This window comes from Pseudophryne corroboree, assembly GCF_028390025.1.
Source record: "Pseudophryne corroboree isolate aPseCor3 chromosome 3 unlocalized genomic scaffold, aPseCor3.hap2 SUPER_3_unloc_9, whole genome shotgun sequence".
NCBI lineage: Eukaryota > Metazoa > Chordata > Amphibia > Anura > Myobatrachidae > Pseudophryne > Pseudophryne corroboree.
In genome coordinates, this window is record NW_026967585.1 from 1,570,884 (window position 1) to 1,588,307 (window position 17,424).

Genomic DNA, 17,424 nt, shown 5'->3' on the forward strand with positions numbered 1-17,424 from the left:
TGGACCCTGGTCATGTAGGGCTGGGAGAGTCAGTAAGATTATGTAATAGGGGCCTACAGTAAGTCAGTAAGGAGGCAGAAGCTGCTTCTGGTACATGGACCCTGGTCATGTAGGGCTGGGAGAGACAGTAAGATTATGTAATAGGGTGCCTACAGTAAGTCAGTAAGGAGGTAGAAGCTGCTTCTGGTGCCATGGACCCTTGTCATGTAGGGCTGGGAGAGTCAGTAAGATTATGTAATAGGGGCCTTCAGTAAGTCAGTAAGGAGGCAGAAGCTGCTTCTGGTACATGGACCCTGGTCATGTAGGGCTGGGAGAGTCAGTAAGATTATGTAATAGGTGACTACAGTAAGTCAGTAAGGAGGCAGAAGCTGCTTCTGGTACATGGACCCTGGTCATGTAGGGCTGGGAGAGTCAGTAAGATTATGTAATAGGGGCCTACAGTAAGTCAGTAAGGAGACAGAAGCTGCTTCTGGTACATGGACCCTGGTCATGTAGGGCTGGGAGAGTCAGTAAGATTATGTAATAGGGGCCTACAGTAAGTCAGTAAGGAGGCAGAAGCTGCTTCTGGTACATGGACCCTGGTCATGTAGGGCTGGGAGAGTCAGTAAGATTATGTAATAGGGGCCTACAGTAAGTCAGTAAGGAGGCAGAAGCTGCTTCTGGTACATGGACCCTGGTCATGTAGGGCTGGGAGAGTCAGTAAGATTATGTAATAGGGGCCTACAGTAAGTCAGTAAGGAGGCAGAAGCTGCTTCTGGTACCTTGGACCCTGGTCATGTAGGGCTGGGAGAGTCAGTAAGATTGTGTAATAGGGGACTACAGTAAGTCAGTAAGGAGGCAGAAGCTGCTTCTGGTACCATGGACCCTGGTCATGTAGGGCTGGGAGAGTCAGTAAGATTATGTAATAGGGGCCTACAGTAAGTCAGTAAGGAGGCAGAAGCTGCTTCTGGTACCACTGACCCTGGTCATGTAGGGCTGGGAGAGTCAGTAAGATTATGTAAAAGAGTCACCATTTTACAGGCAGCTGGTGAAGGGAGCAGAGAATGGGTGTTATGTGGCAGGAACGGGCCGGTTAGGTAACAGCCTGGCTGCAGCATTCTGTACAAGCTACAAGCAGTGCAATTCTATTGCTGGGAGACCCAGGTAGAGGACATTGCAGTAGTCTATGTGTGATGATACAAGTGAATGTATGACTGTAGGAAGATCTTCTGAGGGAAATAAGTGCTGGAGTCTGGCTATGTTCCTCAGATGAGGATATGATTGTGGCTGATACCTGATGTCTAAGTGTCACTCCACCATCCAGGACACCAAGATTCCGCACATGATCAGCATTTTGTAACTCTGAACCCCCAAGCGTAAGTCTGGCTGGTAGCAAAGCTGAGCTGTAGCCCTGCCCTTTGTTGGTGAGCTTCTATCATAAAGACCTGTTTCACCAGGACTGAGTCACAGCCAACTGGCATCACCCACACCTGGAGCTCAGCTAGACAACTATTTAGGATTGGTACTGAGTTCTCAGTACCCAGAGCAAAAGACAGGTCATCTGCATAGCAGTGGTAGATGAGGGCATGACATCTGATTATTTCGCTCAGTGGTAACATGTATATTGCAAAAAGCATAGGAGATAGGATAAGAACCTTGAAGAACAACGCATGGCAATGATAAGTATACTCCAGAAGATTAAAATGGTTCCTCACCTGAGTGATGTCTATTGTGTGCAACAAGAGCGGATTTATTTCTCAGAGTATAGAAATGGCTTCTCACCTGTGTGACTTCTGTGATGTCTAACAAGATCTGATTTCTGTGTAAAACATTTCCCGCATTCAGAGCAAGAAAATGGCTTCTCACCTGTGTGACTTCTGTAATGTATAACTAGATGTGATTTACGTACAAAACATTTCCCACACTCAGAGCAAGAAAATGACTTCTCACCTGTGTGATTTCGGTTATGTCTAACAAGAGCTGATTTGTGTGCAAAACATTTCCCACACTCAGAACATGGAAATGGCTTCTCACCTGTGTGAGTTCGCTGATGTGTAATAAGATCTGATTTCTGTGTAAAACATTTCCCACACTCAGAACATGGAAATGGCTTCTCACCTGTGTGAGTTCGCTGATGTGTAATAAGATCTGATTTCTGTGTAAAACATTTCCCACACTCAGAACATGGAAATGGCTTCTCACCTGTGTGAGATCGTTGATGTGCAATAAGATCTGATTTCTGTGTAAAACATTTCCCGCATTCAGAGCAAGAAAATGGCTTCTCACCTGTGTGACTTCTGTAATGTATAACAAGATGTGATTTACGTACAAAACATTTCCCACACTCAGAGCAAGAAAATGGCTTCTCACCTGTGAGATTTCTGTTATGTCTAACAAGAGCTGATTTGTGTGCAAAACATTTCCCACACTCAGAACATGGAAATGGCTTCTCACCTCTGTGACTTCTATGATGTGTAACAAGACGTGTTTTCCATGCAAAACATTTCCCACACTCAGAACATGGAAATGACTTCTCACCTGTGTGACTTCTCTGATGTATAACAAGATCTGATATGTATGTAAAACATTTCCCACACTCAGAACATATTATTGGCCTTTCACCTGCCTTACCTGTGTGTGGGTTAATAGGCTTTGTGTTCTGTGTAAAACATTTGGCATCTATAGAACACGGAAACACTGTATCTACTGTCAGAGCTGTAACAGATGCACCAATATCAGAGTGATCAGGAGAACATTTCCCAGGATCAGAGGGATCAGCTGATAGAGCTGGATGTATAATTGGGGTAATGGGGTTATCTCCTGGAGAATCCTGTATACTATCATTATCTTTTATGTCACAATCCGGGGATAACATTAGATGTCCTTCTGAGATATTCTTGCTTGTGTGTCCATCTGCTGGAAATAAAACACATTATGGAAATGTGACATTTTCTGTAACATTATTAATCTTGTAAACAATAGGAGAAGACGACTCTCTGGGACACTTAATTGTAAATGTGTGTGTATAATAAAACATAACTTTTAATGAAGGCTTTATAGTATTGTGTCTCAGACTATCATTGTGTCCACCCTCCTGAGAACACTCACAATAACATATGTAATATTATAATAAGACTTAGATATATCTCTCTCTTGTACTGGTAACTAACCATGAAGTATAAATGGAGATGTAGTCACTCACCAAGTCCTATGTCAGCACCAATGTAAAACAATGGATGGGGAACATATCGTATGAATTGGAGATTCTAGATGAACAATAACATCAGTCATATGAGCTGATGGATCAGAGAAATGTCTCCTAACGTTACTCCTGGAAGCATTGGTAAGGTAGCATTCCTTTATGTGTGTGCTCATACGCTGGTAAGCCTGTACATGTGTTACTCACCCTTATATAAGGTATATTGCTACAGCAGAGTACGTGTGAAACAAGGTATATTACCTGCAATACAACATATGATACCCTGTAATCATCATCATCATCATCTGCTAGGTTATAATCTACTTTATTTTACGTCCTAGAGGATGCTGGGGTCCATTTAGTACCATGGGGTATAGACGGGTCCTTTGGGAGCCACTGGCACTTTAAGAGTTTAATAGTATAGGCTGGCCCCTCCCTCTATGCCCCTCCTACCAGACTCAGTTTAGAAAATGTGCACGGAGGAGCCGGTCACAGCTAGGGGAGCTCCTAGGAGTTTTCTTAGTTTTTTATTTTCTAGAGTTAGTTAGGTTACAGGAAGGCTGCTGGCCACAGAATCCCTGCTTCGTGGGACTTAGGGAGGGGGAAGGAACCAACGTCTTGAAGAGTTAATGGTTCTCTACTCCACTGACAGGACACTGAGCTCCTGAGGGTGCTGATCACAAGCCCACGGGCGACTACTCACTCCCGCAGTACGGCTGCCACCCCCTAACAAAGCCAGAAGAAAGTGTTGAGTACAGCGTCGGCGACCCGGTTTGCGGGTCGCCGGCGGGTATGGCGGCACAAGGGTGGGAGCGCAGCTCTGACAGGCTGTGCTCCAGGAAGGCTCAGCAACACACAGTGTAGGCGCTTTGAGGGGCGTCCTGAGCCAGCACGGATAAACCCTACACTGGTCACGCAGATAACAGGGGCTAATATACCTGTTATCACTAAAATCCTCAGGCCAGTATAAACAATTAGTGCGGGAAGCCGCGCGCCATTACAAGGGGCGGGGCTTCCTCTCAGAGTGGATCCAGCACTCACCAGCGCCATTTTCTCCCTGCAGATCATAGGAACTAGAACACTGACAGGGAGCGCTGCCCTCCCTATTAAGGTCAGTCAGTCAGCGCCGGGCTTTTATCATAATAACTGTCTACAGGGGCGCTGTGTGGCTGGCTCCTTATACTCTATGACTCTCTGAAGGTACTCTGGGGGAAACTGTGTCTGACATTTTCCTGTGTGTGTGTGTGTGTGTGTAAGTGTATATCCACATTGCCATGTCTAAGGACTCTGTGTCCTATGCTGCAGAGTGTGTATCTTCTCCTGTGGAGTCTATTCCATGTACTCCGGACTGCAATGTGTTGTCTCAGCCTTCTGAATCCAAACCCCCATGGGTGGATTCTTTAAGGGGAATGATATCCCAGATTTCAACAAGGATGTCACATACTGAGAAAGAGACGCAGGTTTTTGAGACAATCTGTAGTGGATTTGAAGTATTCAGCTCCCACTACTTCATCTAAAACCCCCCCTACATACCCCAAAAAACGTACACTTGCCCAGATAATGCAAGCTGACACTGATACCGACTCTGATACAGGGGACGGTGATGGCGATATGCAGGGGGGGATGCATCCATTGCTAAAGGGGTGCAGCTAATGATTGAAGCCATTAGGGATGTTTTGCATATTTCTGAGAAGGTTCCGGAACAAGTAGAGGAATCTTATATTACAGTAAATAAGAAATCCTCCCTCACCTTCCCTGCTTCTAAGGAGTTAAACTCCTTGTTTGAAAAATCCTGGGAAAACCCAGAGAAAAAATTCCAGATCTCTAAAAGAATTCTCATTGCTTTCCCTTTCCCTGAAGAGGATAGAAAGAAGTGGGAAAACCCACCTATAGCAGACACTTCTGTATCTAGGCTGTCTAAAAAATAAGAATTTACTCACCGGTAATTCTATTTCTCGTAGTCCGTAGTGGATGCTGGGAACTCCGTAAGGACCATGGGGAACAGCGGGCCCCGAAGGAGGCTGGGCACTCTAGAAAGATCTTAGACTACCTGGTGTGCACTGGCCCCTCCCCCTATGACCCTCCTCCAAGCCTCAGTTAGGATACTGTGCCCGGACGAGCGTACACAATAAGGAAGGATTTTGAATCCCGGGTAAGACTCATACCAGCCACACCAATCACACCGTACAACTCGTGATATGAAAACCAGTTAACAGTATGAAACAACAGAGCCTCTCAACAGATGGCTCAACAATAACCCGATTTAGTTAACAATAACTATTTACAAGTATTGCAGATAAACCGCATTTGGGATGGGCGCCCAGCATCCACTACGGACTACGAGAAATAGAATTACCGGTGAGTAAATTCTTATTTTCTCTGACGTCCTAGTGGATGCTGGGAACTCCGTAAGGACCATGGGGATTATACCAAAGCTCCCAAACGGGCGGGAGAGTGCGGATGACTCTGCAGCACCGAATGAGAGAACTCCAGGTCCTCCTCAGCCAGGGTATCAAATTTATAGAATTTTGCAAACGTGTTTGCCCCTGACCAAGTAGCAGCTCGGCAAAGTTGTAAAGCCGAGACCCCTCGGGCAGCCGCCCAAGATGAGCCCACCTTCCTTGTGGAATGGGCATTAACAGATTTTGGCTGTGGCAGGCCTGCCACAGAATGCGCAAGCTGAATTGTACTACAAATCCAACGAGCAATAGTCTGCTTAGAAGCAGGAGCACCCAGCTTGTTGGGCGCATATAGGATAAACAACGAGTCAGATTTCCTGACTCCAGCCGTTCTGGAAACATAAATTTTCAGGGCCCTGACCACGTCCAACAACTTGGAGTCCTCCAAGTCCTTAGTAGCCGCAGGCACCACAATAGGCTGATTCAGGTGAAACGCTGACACCACCTTAGGTAGAAACTGGGGACGAGTCCTCAATTCTGCCCTATCCATATGGAAAATCAGATAAGGGCTTTTACAAGACAAAGCCGCCAATTCTGATACTCGCCTGGCAGAAGCCAAGGCCAATAACATAACCACTTTCCACGTGAGATATTTCAGATCCACGGTTTTTAGTGGTTCAAACCAATGTGATTTTAAGAAACTCAACACCACGTTGAGGTCCCAAGGTGCCATGGGAGGCACAAACGGGGGCTGAATATGCAGCACTCCCTTTACAAATGTCTGAACTTCAAGTACTGAAGCTAGTTCTTTCTGAAAGAAAATCGACAGAGCCGAGATCTGTACCTTAATGGAGCCCAGTTTTAGGCCCATATTCACTCCTGCTTGCAGGAAATGCAGAAATCGACCTAGTTGAAATTCCTCTGTTGGGGCCTTTTCGGCCTCACACCATGCAACATATTTCCGCCATATGCGGTGATAATGATTTGCTGTAACTTCTTTCCTGGCTTTAATAAGCGTAGGAATGACTTCCTCCGGAATGCCCTTTTCCTTCAGGATCCGGTGTTCAACCGCCATGCCGTTAAACGCAGCCGCGGTAAGTCTTGGAACAGACAGGGCCCCTGCTGTAGCAGGTCTTGTCTGAGTGGCAGAGGCCACGGGTCCTCTGAGATCATCTCTTGAAGTTCTGGGTACCACGCTCTTCTTGGCCAATCCGGAACCACGAGAATTGTGTTTACTCCTCGCTTTCTTATTATTCTCAATACCTTTGGTATGAGCGGGAAAGAGGAGGGAACACATAAACTGACTGGTACACCCACGGTGCTACCAGAGCGTCCACCGCTATCGCCTGAGGGTCTCTTGACCTGGCGCAATACCTCTCTAGTTTTTTGTTTAGACGGGACGCCATCATGTCCACCTGTGGACGACCCCACTGATTTGTAATCATTTGGAAGACTTCTGGATGAAGCCCCCACTCTCCCGGGTGGAGGTCGTGCCTGCTGAGAGTCTGCTTCCCAGTTGTCTACACCCGGAATGAACACTGCTGACAGTGCTAGTACATGATTTTCCGCCCATCGGAGAATTCTTGTGGCTTCTGCCATTGCCATCCTGCTTCTTGTGCCGCCCTGTCGATTCACATGGGCGACTGCCGTGATGTTGTCTGACTGGATCAGCACCGGCTGATTTAGGAGCAGGGATTTTGCTTGACTTAGGGCATTGTAGATGGCCCTTAGCTCCAGAATATTTATGTGAAGAGAAGTCTCCTGACTTGACCATAGTCCTTGGAAGTTTCTTCCCTTTGTGACTGCCCCCCAGCCTCGCAGGCTGGCATCCGTGGTCACCAGGACCCAGTCCTGTATGCCGAATCTGCGGCCCTCCAGAAGATGAGCACTCTGCAGCCACCATAGAAGAGACACCCTTGTTCTTGGAGACAGGGTTATCAAGCGATGCATCTGAAGATGCGATCCGGACCACTTGTCCAACAGATCCCACTGGAAAATTCTGGCATGGAACCTGCCGAATGGAATTGCTTCGTAAGAAGCTACCATCTTTCCCAGGACCCGCGTGCAGTGATGCACCGATACCTGTTTTGGTTTCAGGAGGTCTCTGACTAGAGAAGACAACTCTCTGGCTTTCTCCTCCGGGAGAAACACTTTTTTCTGGGCTGTGTCCAGAATCATCCCCAGGAACATTAGACGTGTCGTCGGAACCAGCTGTGACTTTGGAATATTCAGAATCCAGTCGTGCTGGCGCAGCACTTCCTGAGATAGTGCTACTCCCACCAACAACTGTTCCTTGGACCGTGCCTTTCTTAGGAGATCGTCCAAGTACGGGATAATTAAAACTCCCTTTCTTCGAAGGAGTATCATCATTTCCGCCATAACCTTGGTAAAAACCCTTGGTGCCGTGGAGAGTCCAAACGGCAACGTCTGGAATTGGTAATGGCAGTCCTGTACCACAAATCTGAGGTACTCCTGGTGAGGATGGTAAATGGGGACATGCAGGTAAGCATCCTTGATGTCCAGGGAAACCATGTAATCCCCCTCGTCCAGGCTCGCAATAACCGCCCTGAGCGATTCCATCTTGAACTTGAATTTTTTTATGTACTTGTTCAAGGATTTCAAATTTAAAATGGGTCTCACCGAACCGTCTGGTTTCGGTACCACAAATAGTGTGGAATAGTAACCCCGACCTTGTTGAAGTAGGGGTACCTTGATTATCACCTGCTGGGAATACAGCTTGTGAATTGCCGCTAGCACCGCCTCCCTGTCTGAGGGAGCAATCGGCAAGGCAGATTTTAGGAACCGGTGGGGTGGAGCTGCCTCGAATTCCAGCTTGTACCCCTGAGATACTACTTGAAGGATCCAGGGATCCACCTGTGAGCGAGCCCACTGATCGCTGAAATTTTTGAGGCGGGCCCCCACCGTACCTGGCTCCGCCTGTGGAGCCCCACCGTCATGCGGAGGACTTAGAAGAAGAAGCGGGGGAGGACTTTTGCTCCTGGGAACCTGCTGTTTGTTGCAGCCTTTTTCCCCTACCTCTGCCCCTAGACTGAAAAGAACCTCCTTTTCCACGCTTGCTTTTCCTCCAGGTGCAGATAGTGTCTACTGAGGAAGTCTGCTCCCCAATTGTCTACTCCCAGAATTAATATGGCGGAAATGGCCTTGGGATTCCGCTCCATCCAGAGGAGTATCTGTGACACCTCCCTCATTGCAGTTCTGCTGTTTGGACCTCCTTGTTGGTTTATGTACACCACAGTTGGTGGGTTTTCCGACCATACCTGTATGGCCTGATACTGAAGGATATAATGAGATCAGCAGGTCATTGTAAATCGCCCTGAGTTCCAAAACTTTTATCGGAAGGGAAACCTCTTGATCAGACCACCTACATTGGAACCGAACCCCAACCATGGAGGCTTGCATCCGTTGTCAACAGAATCCAATCCTGAATTCTGAAGTGTCGACCCCCCAGGAGGGAGATCAGCAACCACCATAAGAGGGAAATCCTGGCGTTTGGTGAAAGGCATATCATCTGGCGTATGTGCAGATGTGACCCAGACCATTTGTCCAGCAGATCCAGCTGGAATGGTCATGCATGGAATCTTCCTTACCGAAATGCGTCGTAGGAGGCCATCATCTTTCCCAGTAAGCTTATGCAAAGATGTACAGAGATTTTGTTCAGATTCAAAATGGAACATACCATTGTCTGAATTATCTTTGCCTCGTCCATAGGAAGGAACACCTTCTGAGACACCGTGTCTAATATCATTACCAGGAACTGAAGCCTCTGCGTAGGTCCTAGGTGGGATTTCTGCAGATTGAGAATCCACCCATGATCCGTGAGTAGTCGTGTTTGAAGGCTGATCTTTTCCATCAAGTGCTCTGAATATAGCCATTATGAGGAGATCGTCCAAGTATGGAATGATTTTCACTTCCTGCTTGCGGAGTTGTAGCAATATCTCTGCCATCACCCCTGATAACACCCTCAGTGCCGTTGATAGGCCGAAAGGCAAGGCCTGGACCTGGTAGTGACTGTCCTGCAGTGCAAACCTGAGGTAAGTCTGAAGAGACGACCATATTGGGATGTGAAGATATGCATCCTTAATAGCCAGAGAAACCAGGAATTCCCCTTCTTCCATGTCACGCTTGGCTTGAGTTGGGGATTTGACGACTGATAATTGACTGAGGGAGCAGCTATCGGCAAAGGAAGGAAATGAGGTGGCTGAATGTAGTTCTTACTCATGGATTGAAGATTAAGGCCCGAAGATGTAGAGGGGTAGGCAATGAGGACAATGACCGAGAATGATACACTGAAGAAAGAGGAATTCAGTTTTAATGAGACCTCAATCATACACAACGACTAGGAGAGAAGTCTGAGTGAATTCTGAAAGACGGAAGGTTAGTGATTTGTAAACGATGCTGAAGAACACTGAATGAAGAGATGACTTGCGATTTGTAAGCGATGCTGAAGAATACTGAATGAAGAGATGACTTGTGATTTTTAAAAAATGCTGAAGAGGGACTTCCGGTGGGCGGACCCGCAGCAGGCCGAGTTTTAAAAGAGCTCTCCGATCCCGGACACCCCGAGCAGGATTCGAGGGCCTTTATACCGGGACCTGTGCCCCAAAACAATATCAGGGGCCAGCGGAGATACTGGTGGGCAAGAGGGAATAGTCCTCCCGGCTCCCCACCGCCTGATTTCCCGGAATCCGAGCGCCAGTTGTGGTGCACACTGCCCGCGGCCGCCATCTTGGAGGTGGCCGGGCATCCCACGGCTCCCGTCCCGCTACCCCTGCCTGAGGAGACTGCAGGGAGAGAGTCTGATCGGCGCACAAGTCCGGCGCCGCTGCCGCTGACGAGGAAGTGCCCGTCGAGAAAAAGAGCCTGACCTACGGTGGGGTGAGTGAGCTGGGCCTGACTCTCCCCCCCTCCCCCCTCCTACCTCAGTCACCAAAAGGGTATAGTCCTCCCGGCTCCCCACCGCCTGATATCCCCGGAATCCGAGCGCCAGTCGTGGTGCGCACTGAACGCGGCCGCCATCTTGGAGGGGGCCAGGCATCCCACGGCTCCCGTCCCGCTACGAACCACCGCCCGAGGAGACTACAGGGAGAGGGTCTGACCGGCGCACAAGCCCTGTGCTGCTGACGGTGAAGACGCCTGGGTGTGCTCGTCGGAAAAGAGAGCCCGACCTACGGCGGGGAGAGTGTGCTGGGCCGGACTCCCCCCCCCATCCCCCCTCCTACCCCAGTTTCCTCCACGGGGCGCAAAACATACAAGTGAACGGAGGGGAAATCAAACCAAGTCACTCTGGACAGTGGCACTTCATCGATGGGACACAGCCACTTACTCAGCCATCCCCAAATAATAAACGCAGGCCCACGTGAAGCGTGGCCCGTGGTGCCTGTGAACACCAGTTAAGAGGAGGAAGAGGTAAACTTCCACTAAACCAATCCTGCACATTTGGAATTCCCGGCACATTTGGAATATCAGTAACACATTATACGATCACAAGGGCTGCTGGTCTCAGAGCATACACAGGCTGAACAGTGTCGATCCACTGCGCTGAACACAGCAAGCACACGCTTGCATTTACTCCCTGCAGGGCAGGATTTCTCACTATACTAACTGTCTCACTGAAAAGTGTCAATACCGTGCTTCTATGGATAAATACGTGGCCAAGACACAGAGGAGGCCGCGGCTCGGCGCCGGCAAAAACTAAAGACACCAGGGCATCAGCCTCCGCCTCAAGTAACTCGCCACCCCCGTCGCCCTCGGCTAATGTCCTAGATGGTGTACCAGATTCTGCTAGATACACCGTGGACGCAGTGGCCAGAGTACAGGAAATCTCAGACATATTGTCGCCATTGCTAGACAAAAAACTGGCTGGGCTGAAAGACGCCATTGAATCCACCATGACGCAGTTACAGGAACACAGCACACGACTTGATGAAGCTGAACAAAGAGTTTCAAACCTGGAAGATGACATGACCACCGCCCGAGCGGAAATTGATTCCCAAGCGTCCACCATCTCTGCGATACAAGAGAAGCTAGAAGATTTGGAAAATCGCAATCGTCGAAACAATCTTCGTATGATCGGCCTACCAGAATCCGTTAGACCGAAAGAGTTGATGGCCCTGGTCTCTTCCTGGTTGCCGATGGAATTGGGCTGCCTGACAGAAGGGGAATCGTTGGCAATTGAAAGAGTACACCGCATAGGCCCGGACCTCCAGACGGACCGGCGGAGACCTAGGCCGGTCATATTCAAATTTCTCAACTACACAGACAAAGTCAAGGTGTTGGATGCATACCGTAAAGCTCAGGAACTTTTCTACCACGGAGACAAGCTGCTTCTATTCCAGGACTTCTCTTACGGTGTAGCCATGAAAAGGAGAGAATTCTCCCCTTACTGCAAGATCTTGTTCGAGGAGGGCATAAGATTTGCCTTGCTTTACCCGGCTAAACTTCGAGCTCAACACAACGGCAAGACGTACCTGTTTGATTCACCCCCAGAGGCAAAGACTTTTGCAGAATCAGTGCGGAGCCGCTCCTCACATGCCTCCAAGGAACGAGACTGACCATAAACTCCACCATGGAGCTAACATCTGTATTGTCTCCCTTATGGAGGTCGTGATTGGTAATGTATGGTCGATTATTAATGTTCAATTGGTTTGGTTTATTACAGGAATATTTGCCCTTAAATTGGCAAAAGGTGGGGCCTTCCCATCTTCTTATTCCCCTCTCTTCCTTTTCCTTTCCTTATCCTTTTCTTTCCCGCCCCTCCCACTACCCAACCACCCATCCCCTATTCTGATCGGAGTTACACTACTAGTACACAGTAAGTCAGTCAGACTACTGTTATGGGTTCAAAAAAAGATGGAAAATGGACATACTGTAATACAATGTTTGCACTTATTGTTAGGAATGATGTTAGGGCAAGGACTTATTACTTTTGCTATGGGTCGAGTCACCATGCGCGCTGGGACATGGGGGACTCCACAACTTATTTCAAAAACATTGAACGCGTCCGTCAGGACGGGCATCGGATAGATATTTAGTTAACATGACAACCTCACTAGAGCTTAAGAAGAGTCTAAAATTCCTTACATGGAATATAGAAGGTCTTAACACCCCGATTAAGCGAAGGAAAATACTGCAGCACCTTAAACGCCTGCGACCGGATGTGGCGATGCTACAGGAAACTCATTGGAAAACAGGGGACCCCAACGTACTTAGAGACAGCTGGATACAGGGATTTAGCTCGGCATCATATACCTCCAAGAAGCGAGGGGTAGTGATTATATTCCATAAATCTCTGAGTTATAACATACTAGACACCTTAGAAGATGTAGACGGCAGATTCCTATTCTTAAAGGTACAATTAGAGGGGGAGCTATATACATTAGTATCCATATATGCACCGAACTCAGATCACAATATATTCTTTACCAACGTTTATGTCCGATTGCAGGAATGGGCGGAGGGCCACCTGATCATTGGCGGGGATTTTAACTCCACACTGCAGCCGGCCCTGGATAGGTCAGGCGCTTCGGGTGGACGCAATTATTTCATTCCAGCATCACTGCAACTTTGGCTGACCTCACTCCAGTTAATAGATCCATGGCTGCAACAACACCCAGTTGACCGTGCATACACCTTTTATTCTCACCCACATGACACGTCCACTAGAATAGATTATTGGTTACTAACAACGGGACTGCTCCCTAGGCTACGGGATTCAAAGATAGAAAACATCGCCATATCGGACCACGCACCCACATGGTTCACGCTAGATCTAAAATCTCCTAAACAGACCTCCTTCAATTGGAGATTTCCCTCGCACCTCTATACATCTCCTGATTTCAAATCATACTTAGAAACTCACTTTCTTAATTATGCCAAAGACAACGCACAACATGTGGATGACATCGGTCTTTTCTGGTCTGCCTCCAAGCCGGTAGTGCGGGGTTTCATCATTGCATACGTTGCGGGTAAGCGCAAACGCCTCAATCAAAGGTTTCATGACTTAGGCCTAACACTGACAAACTCCTACGCGACGCTTTTGACTTCCCCGACGGAAGATAATCGCAGAATTTATATCGAGACTAAACATCTTTATGACACTCTATGCACAGAGAGAGCTCAATATGCTTTAGATTTCCAAAAACATAAATACTTCAAGTGGGGGAACAAAGCCGGCAAGCTACTGGCAAATGTAGTTCGTGGTCAACAACCCACTTCACGCATTCTCGCTATACAGTCAAATACCCAGTTATCCTCCGACCCGACGGTAATCGCTGACTCCTTTTTATCTTACTACAAGGAACTATACACGGCACCACCAGACGACCCTATTAACGGCATGAACTTCTTACGATCGGCAGAGGCTCCCATACTAACGGCGGAAGATAGAAACTCCCTTATGTCTCCTGTCTCTGATATAGAACTGATAACAGTAATTAAACAATTAGCTAATGGAAAATCCCCAGGTCCAGATGGTCTGAGTGCAGAATACTACAAACTGCTGCTGCCCCATATCACCCCCCACTTATTAGCCCTATTTAATTTTATCCTGGCAGGTGGAGCCGCCCCGCGCGCTTTCAACCATGCACGCATGATAGTTCTGCCAAAACCAGGAAAAGACCCTACTCTAGTCCACTCATATCGTCCGATCTCACTCCTAAATCAGGATTTCAAAATTTTAACGACACTCATAGCACATAGGCTACAAGAGGTGTTGCCCACACTATTACACCCAGCACAGACCGGCGGGAGGACATCAGTACATAACATCAGACAGTTGGTAGCTGCTTTAACCGTATCAACTGGGCTGCCAGATGGAAAATCCTTGATAGTGAGCTGCGACGCAGATAAGGCGTTTGATCGGGTGTCATGGCCCCATCTGCTGAGGGTGCTCCACTGGCAGAGATTTGGAGCTGACTTTGTAAAATTCTTCCGAACTATATACGACACACCCTCTGCGTTCATCACAGTGAACGGACTGAACACAGACACATTTACATTACAAAGAGGAACGAGACAAGGATGCCCCTTGTCACCACTCCTTTTCGACCTGGCATTAGACCCACTTATTAGACATTGTTATTTAAACCATGATTGGCAGGGGATTGGAATTGGCAGTCACAACCTTAAGGTCACGGCTTACGCAGATGATCTATTATTGTATTTTTCAAACCCTCAACACGCATTCCCTAATCTATTGTCTTTACTAGCGACCTTCGAGTCGATCTCAGGGTTTAAAATTAATAAATCCAAGACGGAAGCATTGGCATTACATCCAAAGGCCACTCACGGATGGGATTTACAGTTCCCTTTCCGATGGGCGCGCAACTCAATCGTATACTTAGGTCTTCAGATTCCGGTCCACCCGTCAGACCTTTCTAGATATAATTTCTCACGAATAATAACTCGCATGTTGAAAGATTTTCAAACATGGAAACACTTGCCCCTGTCCTACTTAGGACGCTGTCACTTAATTAAAATTATTTCTTTCCCGAGACTGCTATATCCAATCCAAATGCTACCTCTATTAATATCGGAGACAGACATAAAGATCTTAAACAAGGCCTGCAGTGAATTCATTTGGGCACACAAAAAGCCTAGGATCTCCCTGTTTAAACTAAGTCAATCACAAAAATTAGGAGGTGTCAACTTACCTTGCATTAAAAGTTACACGCTAGCCGCGAATTATCGATATGCTAGCGATTGGATACATGAGACGGAAACCTTTGCTAACTTCGGCCTGGAGCAGGCTTTCTGCCCTGAGCTCTCTCTTGTCAGTTTACTACACATGCGTCCATCGGCCTTTCCACCCCAGGTTAAAAACAACATACTACTGATATCGACTTGCGCGGCCTGGAGGCAGACACGCTCAAGGATGGGTGTATCCAGCCACAACACGACTTTCCTACCCCTGACTCACAACACTGACTTGCAGGGGACCACAGCACGCACAACATTGACAGCCCTGGCAGGAGAAGGTATTAGGTTGCTTTACCAGTTGATTTGTAGAGATACTCGACAGGTCATCACATATTCTCACCTTTGTGACAGTTTCCCACAAGTTAAGATTCCGCTATTCATATACTTCCAGATACGGAGTTATGTAAACAAATCTATGGCCATTATGACTACAGAGGATTGGAATAATCCACTGGACATCACTTTACAGTCGACGCCAAGGATTCAACCCTCCACCGCATTGCTCTATACATACACCAAAAAGTCTATTGATTGGGAATCTACACAGACAGGGATGGTAAAATGGATAACAGACTTCCCATCTCTTGACACCTCCACCATGCTTAAGGCTTTTAACAGGATCAACAAGACCCTTATATCAGCGTCATATGCTGAAATGAATTACCAGCTCTTACATCGATCCTACATTACACCTAAGCTAAGGCTGCAAATGGGGACAGCGTCTGACTCCAAATGCTTTAAATGCGGCATGATGGACGCAGACATCTATCATTGCATGTGGAGTTGCCATGAAGTGAACAAATTCTGGGGCTTAATACACACCTTTATAAAATACAAATTACACCTCACATTGGATATTTCCCCGGAGTGGGTCATGTGGGACATACACCCGACACACTCTGCTCACAAGCTGACGACAGGACAGCGCCAGTTACTGACCAAAATAGCAGCGGCAGGCAAGAAAACCATATTATCACAATGGATAGCCACTGACTCATTATCCATAGCTCTATTTGTACCAAGACTGTCATACCTGTTCCATATGGAGTGGCTAGAAATGCTTCTAGATAAGGAGAATAAAATAGCTAAATTCTTCAGCGTATGGCTCCCCTACATTCAGATGCTGGATGAGCCGGTTAAAACCCCTCTGCGACAGGCCATATCTCACACTACGTGGTATAACCTGGAAATGCTAGAGCAGGGACATTCACCCTTTTAAAATGGTCACTAGCAGGACACCTTAAGGCTATAATCGATTTACCTTATCACGGTTGAATTGTTTCAAAAATGTAATATGTTAAATGTTGTTCTAACATGTTTAGTTATATTTTGCGACAATGTATGTAAATGTTGCACAGTTGTCCAATAAACTATTTTTCAAAAAAAAAAACAATGCTGAAGAGAGGATCGCTGTGAGCACCATCAGCAAATGGAGACCCTCTACCAGATAGAGGGCCCAGTGGTTAAACCACAAGAGCAGGTGGACTGGGAGCAAAGGACTGCAATAACAGAACTGACCACCAGGCGGACACAACAGAACCAGGATACCAGGGGTTAACCTGGGAGCGCAGAGCACCCTACAGCAGCAAGTAACTTGAAGTACTGGCAACTTAGCTAAGCATCAACCCCTTTTTATAAGGGAAGCCTGTACCGGATTGGCTGGACGCAAACTGGGATACCTATTGACTTGGATTGGTCTCCAACATGGTGGCTCCCTGCACAGAGGACACATGTGGTACCAGCACACAGCCACTACCTCTGGCCTCAGCCTCCCAGACGCCGCACTCCAGCAACAGGACACTTGGAAACAGACACCTCCGGCTGCCATGCTCCGCTCCCCAGGACCCGGCTCCTATCCATCGCAGCGACACCAGCCGGCTAAGAGGAAGGCCGCAGGGACCAGAACCGGTGGTAAGACTCCGGATACTGACAGTACCCCCCCCCCCCCCCCTTTTAGGGTGGTCTCCGAACACCCACGCTGCTTAGTGAGATTCTTGGCATGAAAGGCACAACTCAGTCTTGGAGCATGAACATCCTCTGCAGCCACCCAAGATCTTTCCTCCGGACCATATCCTCTCCAATCTATGAGATACTGCAGACGACCATACCTCTTGCGGAAGTCAAGAAACG

General features: G+C 47.6%; 1 protein-coding gene across 2 annotated transcripts in view; it reads right to left on the reverse strand.

The window, feature by feature from the left end:
• Window positions 1-682: 682 nt before the first annotated feature.
• LOC134984873 (oocyte zinc finger protein XlCOF22-like) overlaps window positions 683-17,424 on the reverse strand; it is a 38,453-nt gene continuing 21,711 nt past the window's right edge. Inside the window, exon 5 of one of the 2 annotated variants that reach the window (XM_063950352.1) lies at window positions 683-2,892. In XM_063950352.1, the coding sequence (XP_063806422.1) occupies window positions 1,730-2,892 (1,163 nt within the window). In that variant the 3' untranslated portion in view covers window positions 683-1,729. Of the gene's footprint in view, window positions 2,896-17,424 lie in introns of both variants that reach the window. The other variant, XM_063950351.1, reaches the window with a different exon arrangement.